Source organism: Hippocampus comes, unplaced genomic scaffold, assembly GCF_001891065.2.
Source record: "Hippocampus comes isolate QL1 unplaced genomic scaffold, H_comes_QL1_v1.1 scaffold68, whole genome shotgun sequence".
NCBI lineage: Eukaryota > Metazoa > Chordata > Actinopteri > Syngnathiformes > Syngnathidae > Hippocampus > Hippocampus comes.
Genome location: NW_017805625.1, coordinates 4,229,573 through 4,240,925, shown reverse-complemented (window position 1 = coordinate 4,240,925; position 11,353 = coordinate 4,229,573). Strand labels below are relative to the sequence as shown.

General features: G+C 39.8%; 2 protein-coding genes across 3 annotated transcripts; both read right to left on the bottom strand.

Annotated features, from left to right (window-relative positions):
* Positions 1-292: 292 nt before the first annotated feature.
* necap2 (NECAP endocytosis associated 2) lies at positions 293-5,379 on the bottom strand. 2 transcript variants are annotated; one of them, XM_019881412.1, is made up of 8 exons: positions 5,197-5,379; positions 3,106-3,206; positions 2,627-2,731; positions 2,421-2,502; positions 2,135-2,243; positions 1,901-2,051; positions 1,334-1,418; positions 293-1,163 (listed from the first exon to the last, which is right to left on the bottom strand). In XM_019881412.1, the coding sequence occupies exons 1-8, from the start codon at positions 5,289-5,291 to the stop codon at positions 1,118-1,120; spliced, it is 774 nt and encodes a 257-aa protein (XP_019736971.1). In that variant the 5' UTR covers positions 5,292-5,379; the 3' UTR covers positions 293-1,117. The 2 variants fall into 2 exon arrangements, with proteins under 2 accessions (XP_019736971.1, XP_019736970.1); XM_019881411.1 differs by lacking the exon at positions 5,197-5,379 and adding an exon at positions 4,233-4,414.
* Positions 5,380-6,604: 1,225 nt separating this feature from the next.
* LOC109522588 (SUZ domain-containing protein 1) lies at positions 6,605-11,010 on the bottom strand. Its single transcript, XM_019881281.1, has 4 exons — positions 10,660-11,010; positions 9,232-9,281; positions 8,868-9,128; positions 6,605-8,791 (listed from the first exon to the last, which is right to left on the bottom strand). Exons 1-4 carry the CDS (start codon positions 10,708-10,710, stop codon positions 8,683-8,685), a joined length of 471 nt encoding a protein of 156 aa, XP_019736840.1. The 5' UTR covers positions 10,711-11,010; the 3' UTR covers positions 6,605-8,682.
* Between the last annotated feature and the right edge of the window lie 343 nt (positions 11,011-11,353).

Below are 11,353 nucleotides of genomic sequence, written 5' to 3'. Positions count from 1 at the left end.
CTACACAGCAGATCAAGAAGCATCTTTAGCAGAGTCAGTGGGGGAAAGGGACCGGGGCGGCCTGCGAATAGCAAAAATACGCGGAAAACCCTTCTAAATGCACTGAAAATAATCTTGAAAAAACGGGGACCTTGGTTTTCCATGCTTCCCCCCCAAATAACAAATAAACACTTAAAATTTATGTATTAAAATGGTGAAAAAAAATATAGATAGATAACATTAATGACAAAGTGTGTTTAACAGATGTAATTGTAAGAAATGCATGTAAATGTATGTATCAATAATACACCTGTCAAATTAAAGCATTTTATTAACGAGAGGCAAACAGAACATGAAATATACTGTTTATTTACAAAGAGGTTCACATTTTATGCATTTTTTTTCAGAGAGGCACTTTATTAAATAGTGCGACTTTGAATACGACTGAGGACATTTTGGGGGGTAAAAGGCACATTAGAAGGACAAAAACATATGGAGTAAACAAACTTGAAATTGAACACATGAAATGGTAATCATGCTTAAAGGTCTTCTATATTGATGTTAAAGGGGGGCCATGCAAAACTATTCATCAAAAATAGCAATTTAGCCACTAATGAGCTCAGTATTGCAAGTCCCCATTCATACAATCCCAGTAATAAACAAGAAGTCAACAAAAACAAAATAATAATTCAAGAAAAACTGGTTACCTCTCCTGATCTGAAAAGTAAAAAGTGTGACAGGAAAAGTATGACTGCAGGAAAAATATACATCGGATTTGATTCCGCACAGATTATCAAGGGATTCCGTGAAATGGTCCTAAAAAATAAGATGCTGATTGATTTAACGCAAAAATGGAGGGAAGTAACTCCAACCATCACATAGTTTGTCATTACCCCACAACTAAAAGCACAGAGAGGAATCCTACTCCATAGAGGACTGAAAAAGGATGATTGTAAATGTACATAATGACCTTTTTTTTTTCCTCTAGAAGAGCAAGTTGGTACGTGACCCTCACAGGGTGCGTGCTGCGAGTTCATCAGACCAGTTTCCTCCGATTCCCACTTCTTCTTTTTCTTCCCCACACAATGATCCCTTCCGTGGAATGTATGCAACTGGAGTGCGTGCACATTTGTCTCACTCAGCTGAACTGCACCCAGCCTGATTTTACAGCATCTTTACTGGAGCTGTGGAGGTGAAACAAACAGGAGGGTGACTGAGAAGAACCATGAACAAAACAAAATACATATGAAGGGAATCAATATGATATAATCAAACTAATATTTAATCCCCACAAGTCATTTTTTTAACCTTAATATAGCAATTATGCCATATACATGCTATAAAAAAAACTTACTTAGAACCTGCAGATGTAAAATCCCCCCACAAGTCAGCGCTGGGTTGGGTTTCAGAGACAGAGGACCCAAAATCTAAAAAAGGGGCTGAAATAAGGACAGATCAAATAAATGAAGTAACAATCTGGTGATACATGCAGGAGCATGGAAATGGGTGAGCATCTGCTTTAGTCGGTATCGTATATATGAATGAATAACAAAGGCTATGAATGTACAATGGAAAGTAAATCCAAAATTTTGACAATACAATTGCAGCAGCCAAAGAAAGCAAGCTTTCCGAAAGAGTAGTTGGGGAAATGGAAAGCCTGCTCACCTGCGACCCTTATGAGGAGAAGCACTACAGAAAATAGATGGCTGGAAATTGCAATCTTACAAAAATATATCTAGTTGCAATCCAAACTGAATGATGTCAATATTCCCACACAAATCAAAACACAACCACCCTCATCCCAACCCGGGTAAATATTTGCCCTCAAAATATCATTACTTTATTCACGTACCATAATTTTTTTTTCAGGGGCCCGACTCCATCACAACGATTGTCATCGTAGGAATAGAAATGTAGTTACCAGAGTTGGTTTGCTGTTGCGCAGGTGTGACTGTGTGCTGGCTGCCAGGAGGTGGGATGACGCCTCCGGCCTTGATGCCCGGTGGTGGTGGGAGCAGACCTCCAGCCACGGGGCGTGGCTTAGTCCCAGATGCATCCTTCTTCTTGATGTTCTGTCACAAGACAAATGACATTTTACCAATGTATCTATGGCTGTCTATTCAATTTGTTGAAATTGCAAGAGAAATATATTCACCCCGATGCTGATCTTGATGGTCTGCCCCTCCTTGAAACTAAGGTCGAGCTTTGGCGCGTCACTCTGGGTTGCTTCCATTTTGGCCAGCTCACCTTCTTGCTTCACCCACCTTTCAAAATAAGAGCACGTACTTGTAGAACTATAGAGGAACAACTAAGCTGCCTGGTGCAGCTTAGCTCCTAATTCTACCTTGAAGTCAACAATTCATTCCATTTTCAGCTTTAAAAATATATTTGACAGGATAACAGCTTATCTAACAAGAAAAAAGACAGCCATCTTCACCTACTTAAAATGGTCTTGCAAAGCAACGTTGAAGTCGAAGGAGTCTCCCCGATCAGCGAAGCCCAGACCGATAAAAGCGTGACGGCCTACGATGAAAACATGGATGTGAAAGATTTTGTGTCACATACTTGAGAAGATGAACATATGACTGCTGGAAGAAATGTGACATGTTGTGTTATTGCAAAGCAAGATTCCTTTTAAATGTCTTACCATTTCCATCCTCTATCCGAATCACAAAGTACCTGCTGGAGTCTGTGACGGCTTCAACTACACTGCCCGGATACTGTTCAACTGGAGCTTGGGCAAAAAGCTCTCCTGCAAACGCAAACAGGATACAGTAGTACCTCAAAATGGAACTGCACCAAAAATTGTACCATCTGGCTTTATGAAAAATATGGCTGGAAACGTATGACATTACGGGAAGAACTAGCATAGCAGTTAAGAATGTAAAAAATGTTAATTGCCAGCAGTTAAGAAAGGTTGTACAATTGTGACAGTTTGACTCTCAATCCCATTTCCATAATTTCGATTAGGGAATTGGTGCTGGAATCTGAACTGAAAAACCTGTCGCATCCATTTTCTCCAAATTTGTAACAAAAAATGAAAGCTACAGGAGACTCAACCACAATGTCTGTCAGGGAGAAACTGGCCTCAATACACAAGCGTGACTGTGTGCAAGTTTGGTTTACCTGTATTTTTATCCTCCAACTTGATGTAGGCAAGCTTTCCTTTTGCAGTGATTTTCATTCTCCCACTCCAAGCAGGTTCATCTAGCTTCCAGTCAGCAGCACTGTAAACAATGGAGGGAGGAAAAAAAGTACATTTTTACATCTCAGGAGTTTTCCAATCTCAAGATCTGTTCCTCACAATGAATTGATCAGAGGCAACACCCTGTAGATCGTTCTGGGTTATCATGTGGCAGAAATTAGATGTTCTTGGCTATAAAACTAGCAGACCATTCAATGATAATATTTAAAATTATACATGTGTTTCTGGACATATTCAGCTTTATTTAGAATATGTACCCTATTGTGATAAAGGGCCAATGTACAAAGACTCCAAATGCATTGGGGGCCAATAGGCCCTGGTTTCCATCCAGAGAAAGATCTTCACTGAGCACTTGAGTGGAGCAAAAGTAGGTTTGCATTTTATTTGCAGAAAAAGTAAATTACCATTTTAACACGAGCAGCTCCTGCTTCAACCAGCGAGAGCAAGTGAAATCAATGGTTCTCAAGAAGTCAGAACAGAACCGTTAATCCTGCCAGCTGGATAAAACAAATCCTATAAAGAGAAGTCATTCCTGTGCCAATTGGCAGGAAGCGAAACAATGGGCACCTGTTGAAATGTGTTCTTTGGTTTGCAGTTCTTGTTTCATGTTGGTTTCTTTTGACCTCACATTTTATGCGCACAAACAGAAGCAAGCTGGGTCTCAAGTTTCCATATGTCGGGAGAATATCTGAGCAATTTTCAGCAATAATTTTAAAGTTTGGATATAAAGTAGTGATAACTGTGTACGCTAAAGCACAAGACAGAACATAAACAGACATTCATAGTAAAAACAAAACAAAGTTTGTCCATGAAGGAGCAGCAGGGCTGGAAAATACAACTTTACACAACCAAGAGGTAGGTTTGTGAATCAACCTTACATTTAGGCTCATGAACTTTCACGTAGTCTAGAATTTGAAAGGCAGATTTGTAATTTGAAAGGCGGATACGTCACTTATGGAGAAAAAATTGTGTTGACGCGAAGTGTGTGTCCGATAACATTTAGCGAGCGACTTGACAGTTCCGGACGTCTGGTGAACATTTTTCTTACCGATACCCACGGTTGGACGCCCGTGGCGGAATCCGGTATACGTGAACCTCTGACTTCACACAGAGTATCGATTCATAACTGTTGTCTTCAGCCATTTCGTCAAGTGTCACTGAGTAAAACTCCAACTTCCCACTTTCACTGCACACCTCAGCGCTCTTGGTTGAAACGGAGTAGAAGTCGAAAGAAGCTCGTCGCGCTTTCGACAGCGCCGCCACTGTATAGGCGGCGTAATGCAAGTTTTGGTTTATAAACCAAGTCAGCACAGTACGTACGTACTGTATTTTACTCTTTTATTTATCGATCATTTTAAAAAACACCCCCAGCTATAACAAAGAGCTGCGCATATATAGACCGAACACGAATCAGAAAATTACAACATTATTTTCTAATCAAAATACAGTACACTAAAACAATCCCCTACGGCAAGATTAAACTACTGACACCTGCAGATACCACACAGCGACTTCTTGCCAACAGGGTTATAATAGTTTGTGATTTTTTTTCATTACCGGTAGTTAGTTTTTATTTTCTTATACCTCACATTTTATGCGCACAAACAGAAGCAAGCTGGGTCTCAAGTTTCCATATGTCGGGAGAATATCTGAGCAATTTTCAGCAATAATTTTAAAGTTTGGATATAAAGTAGTGATAACTGTGTACGCTAAAGCACAAGACAGAACATAAACAGACATTCATAGTAAAAACAAAACAAAGTTTGTCCATGAAGGAGCAGCAGGGCTGGAAAATACAACTTTACACAACCAAGAGGTAGGTTTGTGAATCAACCTTACATTTAGGCTCATGAACTTTCACGTAGTCTAGAATTTGAAAGGCAGATTTGTAATTTGAAAGGCGGATACGTCACTTATGGAGAAAAAAAAATTGTGTTGACGCGAAGTGTGTGTCCGATAACATTTAGCGAGCGACTTGACAGTTCCGGACGTCTGGTGAACATTTTTCTTACCGATACCCACGGTTGGACGCCCGTGGCGGAATCCGGTATACGTGAACCTCTGACTTCACACAGAGTATCGATTCATAACTGTTGTCTTCAGCCATTTCGTCAAGTGTCACTGAGTAAAACTCCAACTTCCCACTTTCACTGCACACCTCAGCGCTCTTGGTTGAAACGGAGTAGAAGTCGAAAGAAGCTCGTCGCGCTTTCTACAGCGCCGCCACTGTATAGGCGGCGTAATGCAAATTTTGGTTTGTAAACCAAGTCAGTACGTACTCTATTTTACTCTTTTATTTATCGATCATTTTAAAAACACCCCCAGCTATAACAAAGAGCTGCCCATATATTGACCGAACACGAATCAGAAAATTACATTATTTTCTAATCAAAATACAGAACACTAAAACAATCCCCTCCGGCACCCGCAGATGCCACATAGCGACTTCTTGCCAACAGGGTTATAATAGTTTGTGATTTTTTTTCATTACCGGTAGTTAGTTTTTATTTTCTTATGACTTCTGTTTTCTTGAAACCGAGGTATAGTTTTAACTCGTTAGTTGTTATGTATTTATTTACTTCAAACATGTTTTAATTATGTTACTAGTCTTAGTATTAGTTTTATTTATATATGGATTGTTTGTTGAATGCTAGATGTAAAATAGTCGCAATCAGTGTTGTGTAATAAATTAATCTACAATTCACAAACAGCTTTTTTGAATTGTAGATTAATCCTTCCTTCTTCTGTACGGGTGAACAGTAACACTGAAATAATACATAGATTTTTGCAATAATTATATTCCATAGGTGACAATTCATACATCCCTGTTGTCTATGTGCTATGTAATGTGTACTACATTGAGGGCATAAGAAGCATATTACAGTTAAGTGTGAGTCAAAACAATCCTGTGTTGGCCTAACAACCAAGACCCTGGGATATGTGACCTTGACGGCCTGGTGGCTGGAACACAGTACAGTTGAATGTTCGTGTTATCTTGTGAACCTTGAAATTGTAACATTCATATTAAAACATCTTGAAAAGACAATGAATATAATCTATTCCATTTACAATACATAAGCATCTGTCAAATGAGCACTGTAGGACTGAATCTGTGAAGTCATCGTATTACAGTCTCTTATGGGATGATGCACACCTCACATTAATACAAACTTCCACCTAAGGAACAAATTAATTCACATTAAAAACAAAACAAGACGTTTTATTTTATTGTATGTTTATTAAAGGGATTTTCTTTTCCCATCAGCGTTTTCAGGATTCTAAATATGACATCTAGGAAGCCTCACACTACTGACGCTGTGATAGAACAGAACTGAGCTTCATGAGAAAACAATCACAAAATGTTGATGACAGATGCAGATAGTGTGAGCACTACTTTAAAATCAAAATTTCATTTTAGTGATTGGCTTCCCATTTGTAACAATGACTGAATCTAATCTTTTCGGAATTTATCAGGAGTATCCACGTTTGTGCCTTATTCAAAGATTGAACGAGTTTCCAAGCAAGCAATGGTGCCAACTCAAAATTGAAGCAAAGATGCAGTTCTGGGTTTTGAAAATGAATATGCTACCCTGAGTTTTGCGATAGCAATAGAGCTTTAGTAGCATATGCTGTGACCGTTCCCAAGTTTAAATGCGACTGCCGCGCAGAACAGAAATCTGATGAGTACCATGCATATGGGAAGAGGCTGTTCCATTCGCAGGGAGATAGAGAATAACAAATCAAATATTAAAATTGAGACATAAACTCAAGTACATAACAGATTGCTCCTACTTGTCTTTTGTGAAAAAAATATTCTCATTGCACCTAAATGACTTCTAAGCGAGTTAATAATCTTAAGACTTAGAAAATGTACAACAAATTTAACCTTTTGACTTGAAGTGAATAATTTTGATATTCCAGCATTAAGTTCTTTTCATTTTAGTGTGATATTTATTTCATGAATCATGGCCTCATTTGTATGATATTGAGAATAGAATTGTGAGCTCATTTTTTTTTATGGTTTATCAAGAGAATAAAACATACGTTTTCACTTCATCAGTTCTTTTAAAAGTAAATAATTGTAGTGGATAGTGGATGATTATGGAGTGCTTCTTAAGACTTGTCGGAACCAGTTGCATTGTTTTTTTTTCTATTTGCCTCAAACTTATGCTACATTCATGAGTGCAATGAACACCAGTTGAAGAAGCATGTTGGTCATTTCGCATTCAAGGCGTAAATGGGTCAAACGTTTAAAAACAATGCTCTGAATGGCTGCAGCTGACTTGAATATTTTCATGATTTGCAAACTTTTGTTGGAGGGGTTGTGGAGATCTGGCAATAGTGTAAAAATGTGAGAAAAGAACCATAGAAACACAAAATAGTTAAATTTGACTACAATCCAAAAGTCAGACAGAATTCCTGATTATAATATCACATCATCGTGGACACTCCTCTTTTGTAAATCAATCATTGGCCATCAATCAACGTTCATGGCAGTGTCTGTGAATATGCTGCAGTCTTTGGCTTACATTGACCAACTCGCTGCAGATCAAGCAAACCAATGGACATCAGTTTTGCTCATACAATTCATAAACAAGTTGGACTGTTTCAAAGCCTCTAGAATTTGATGTGGTAATTCATATAAATATTCAAATCAAGTATAATCAAGTGTGTATTGAATTCCTTGACCAAAAAAAATAAAATAAAACTTGAAAGAAAAACCGGATGCAGTTTCAAGAATTCAAAACAAAATACCATTTGAACTAAAGCACAAGAGAGACAATGGGCCGAAAACAAAATTAGGAGGGGATACACTTGTTATTGCTTCAATAATGAAACCTTTGAATATTTTGTCTGGGTGACCAATGGGCAGTTACTCCCACCCCATGGAGGACTGTGCACTGCTTTGATTTCCTTCAGTATTAAAACACAAAAAAACAAAGGGCGCGATGAAGGGCGGCACCATGTTGCCTTTCTGTCCAGTGCCTAATACCAGAGTTACTTAAATGAAAATACTTAGCCGCCTGTACCCGTCTTACCGGAGAGCACGCAGCCATGCCCGTTTCAACTTCCCAGGGAAGGGCCAGCTCATTCGTTCACGTTTGCAGGGGTTGTTCCGAGACTGACTTAAATCACCTTGAAGGGACTGACCCCGGCCAGCCTGACACTCGCCTGCGAATGAGTGAGAGGCAAAGGGCACCTCATGGTATAGCAAAGTATCACAGTGATCAGGGATGGTAGGCAAAAGCCTACTTATAGCGTAGAAGAGCCGACCGAGGGTGTAGCTAATCTCTGCCAGCCCCTCCTATTCTTCCACATTGGTAAAAGGCAAGGCGGATGGCAAAGACTGCGCCAGTAAGTTGGGTAGAGAGAGGGTGGACGAGTACATTATTATCTTCATGTTTCAAATGTTCACACACCACTCTGCTCTTGATACCACACACCCTTTCACTGCTCTCGGGAACACGTTTGACCCATTAAAAGCAGGAGGCTCTGGTTTATCTGCCAAGTCGGAAGCCGGAAGTGCCATCAAGCCCGCTTGGCTGGCGGATCACATGACTGTTGGGACGAAGTGGTTCTGATGGCTGCGCAGTCATACGAACTGGCCTTGAGAAAAGAAGAGAACCAAGTGAATAATTGTGGCAAGAACAAAATTGTCAGTTCTTTTGCTGAAAAGACTTACCTGTCTTGGCCTGGATTCTCCTGAGGTGTATCATCTGATGAAGCACTACCCAGAATCCTCCGACGAGCCTCCGCGTACTCCGCCTCCCGCTGGGCCAAAGACTTCATCTGCTGGGAAGGTCGAGACGAGGATGCAGGATTTCCTGCAGTACCATTATTTGACGGACGCTTTAAAATTCTAATTTGTGGGGGTGGTGCTGCAGGAAGAGAGTCATCCTGGATTACAATCGCAGTTCTCACAGGTGAATTTGAACTGGACTTCCTGCACAGATAGCAAGGTTTCCAATAAAACAATATTAATAGTGATATTTAAAATCCATTTAAATGTATTTTATTTATTTGCAAATATTAATTACTGGTCTTACTTTGTCTGCTGGTTTATTTTCAGCTTTGCTTCAAGTCTTCTCTCAATTTCCTAAAGAGATACAGTACATGCATTTTTTTTAAACATACCCTATGTGGTATATGTAAGAAATACTTTCAGACATCATGACAGAAATCTAAATTAAACTTGACTCAAAATAGGTTAACACTTCATTGGAATGTACAATGTAATTTCTTAAAGAGTATTGAACGGACATTAGAACTATAACAAACCCAATACAATTGTGCTTGTTTGTGCAGTACTGTGCAAATGTCATAGACCATTACCAGGCTTACTTTTGTAACAAATCCTTTTCGCAGTATTCATTTAGATATTGTAAATCAGTAAATAATAGGACACATACTGTTAGCAGGTCACACACAAAATTTGAAACAAATTTCCACAAAACATTATGGCAAGTGCATAAGCCTATAAAGAATTAAAATAATGGTGATCTGGGTTTTTGGTTCCAATAAAACCATGTAGCCTGATAACTGACAGATGCCCCCCTCCCCCGGGCCCCCCACACCTCACATTAAAAAAAGATTATTTGTATTTTCGTATTTATTTATCTATTAATTTACTGTCTGCACTCTACTGATTGGCTTTGTTGCAAATATAGTTTATGGCATTGCTAAAACAACGCATCCAATGACAGCATTAGCGTTTTGGACAAGTCTATAAAATACTGTACAGTGTAATGCTAAATTGTTGACAAGTATTGACATCGAGGGTTAACTTGGTAATGGCAACCCCAAAGTGTGTAATGCGTTGCCTCCAGTTCGGCAAGAGAATTGGCTATTACTTTAAAATTGGTGGAGAGATTGTTGTAACCTGGACTCCTGAGGCAAGAAAAACAAAAGCTGGAAACATTCAATTGCGTGGGCACATTCCAGGAAGCATCCATCTTGGATTTCCGACTCAACGGGAACCACGGAAGTGACGTCACCCCTAGCTCCACGGGGCTCATGACAAAATGATCAAATTCTCCCAAAACTACGAACTCGTATGTACGTATACAGTCATAAAGTACTCCGTAATGACAAAGACTCTAAGATTAAATGAAGAAAACCTGACGTGACTAGTTATAGCCACATTATCATGACGTTCCATTGCAGCCCTTATTTCCGCAAAGTGTATCTCTTCATGAAAAGGTTATTTTTGCACAAAGCAAACTGAAAGCAAAGGAAACTGGAACTGAAAAGCATACACTAAAAAAAAAAATCACCATTGTGCTGGTGGAATATTACATTTCCTTTTGACCCAGGTAGTCGCAAGACAGCAAGGCCTGTTAGGGAGTCACGGGCTGGTTATTTATAACGCACGATTTTGACCGAACCAAATTTATCCGGACGCTGCATTATCACCGGAACTTAATAAATTCACACCAAGCTTAACGAGACAAGGTTGCTCGACCTGTGTTTCTTACCCCGCTGTCTGCCGCTTCCTCCCAGCTCTCTGCAACCTCTTCATCCTCCATTTTAGCAACTCACAACCGCCCAGCTTTGGCTTCCCCACACCAGCTAACTGCTGCTTCGCATCCGCGCAGTGTAGCTCCGGGGCAAGTAAGGCTCAGTAGCAGCGTCTAATCACAACAACCGAGATTTCTGACGAAGTTAAGAAGGGCACGGACTTCACAGGACTGCCAACCTGTTTTTATTTGGCCAGCGATCGTAATACTAAACTGAAACAAGGAACCCTTCCTGGTTACGGTCCTGCCTCGGCTCTTACTATGTTTGGCGTCACGTCCACTCGGCATTGTTCTCCCAAGCACAAGCACCTCTCACACCTAACTCTCCATAATGTGGTTGCAAACAGACATAACAAAGATTTATTGCATTTATTTATTAAAAAGAAGCAGAGTGATCGGATGGACGGTATCAATAACTTTGCCAACACCACAATGGTTAGTTAGTGGGGTTTTTATTCAAGATTCGTTTCATTCAGATTGTCTTTAAATAGACTTGTGCAGTCAGACACATCGCAGAGGTTAACGGAGAAGAAGTTCTAAGGGTGACAAATGTTATGACAGGCACTGGTGGAACGTACATTTTTGTCAAGATGAGGAGATAACCAACGGCTTTGAACGCAACATCTCAGTCGTCAAACTGCAGCCCGTAGTT

What these genes read in the sequence shown, in the direction of transcription:
- necap2 (XM_019881412.1), bottom strand. Translation starts at nt 5,291, where the DNA reads ATGGCTGAAGACAACAGTTATGAATCGATACTCTGTGTGAAGTCAGAG. An exon ending in GCAACAGCAAACCAACTCTG is followed by an intron (nt 1,419 to 1,900) that starts GTAACTACATTT and finishes TCCTTATTTCAG; the next exon opens with CCCCTTTTTTAGATTTTGGG. An exon ending in TTTACATCTGCAGGTTCTAA is followed by an intron (nt 1,164 to 1,333) that starts GTAAGTTTTTTT and finishes TCACCTCCACAG; the next exon opens with CTCCAGTAAAGATGCTGTAA.
- LOC109522588 (XM_019881281.1), bottom strand. Translation starts at nt 10,710, where the DNA reads ATGGAGGATGAAGAGGTTGCAGAGAGCTGGGAGGAAGCGGCAGACAGC. An exon ending in AGGAAGCGGCAGACAGCGGG is followed by an intron (nt 9,282 to 10,659) that starts GTAAGAAACACA and finishes GTATCTCTTTAG; the next exon opens with GAAATTGAGAGAAGACTTGA. An exon ending in GAGAATCCAGGCCAAGACAG is followed by an intron (nt 8,792 to 8,867) that starts GTAAGTCTTTTC and finishes TCTTTTCTCAAG; the next exon opens with GCCAGTTCGTATGACTGCGC.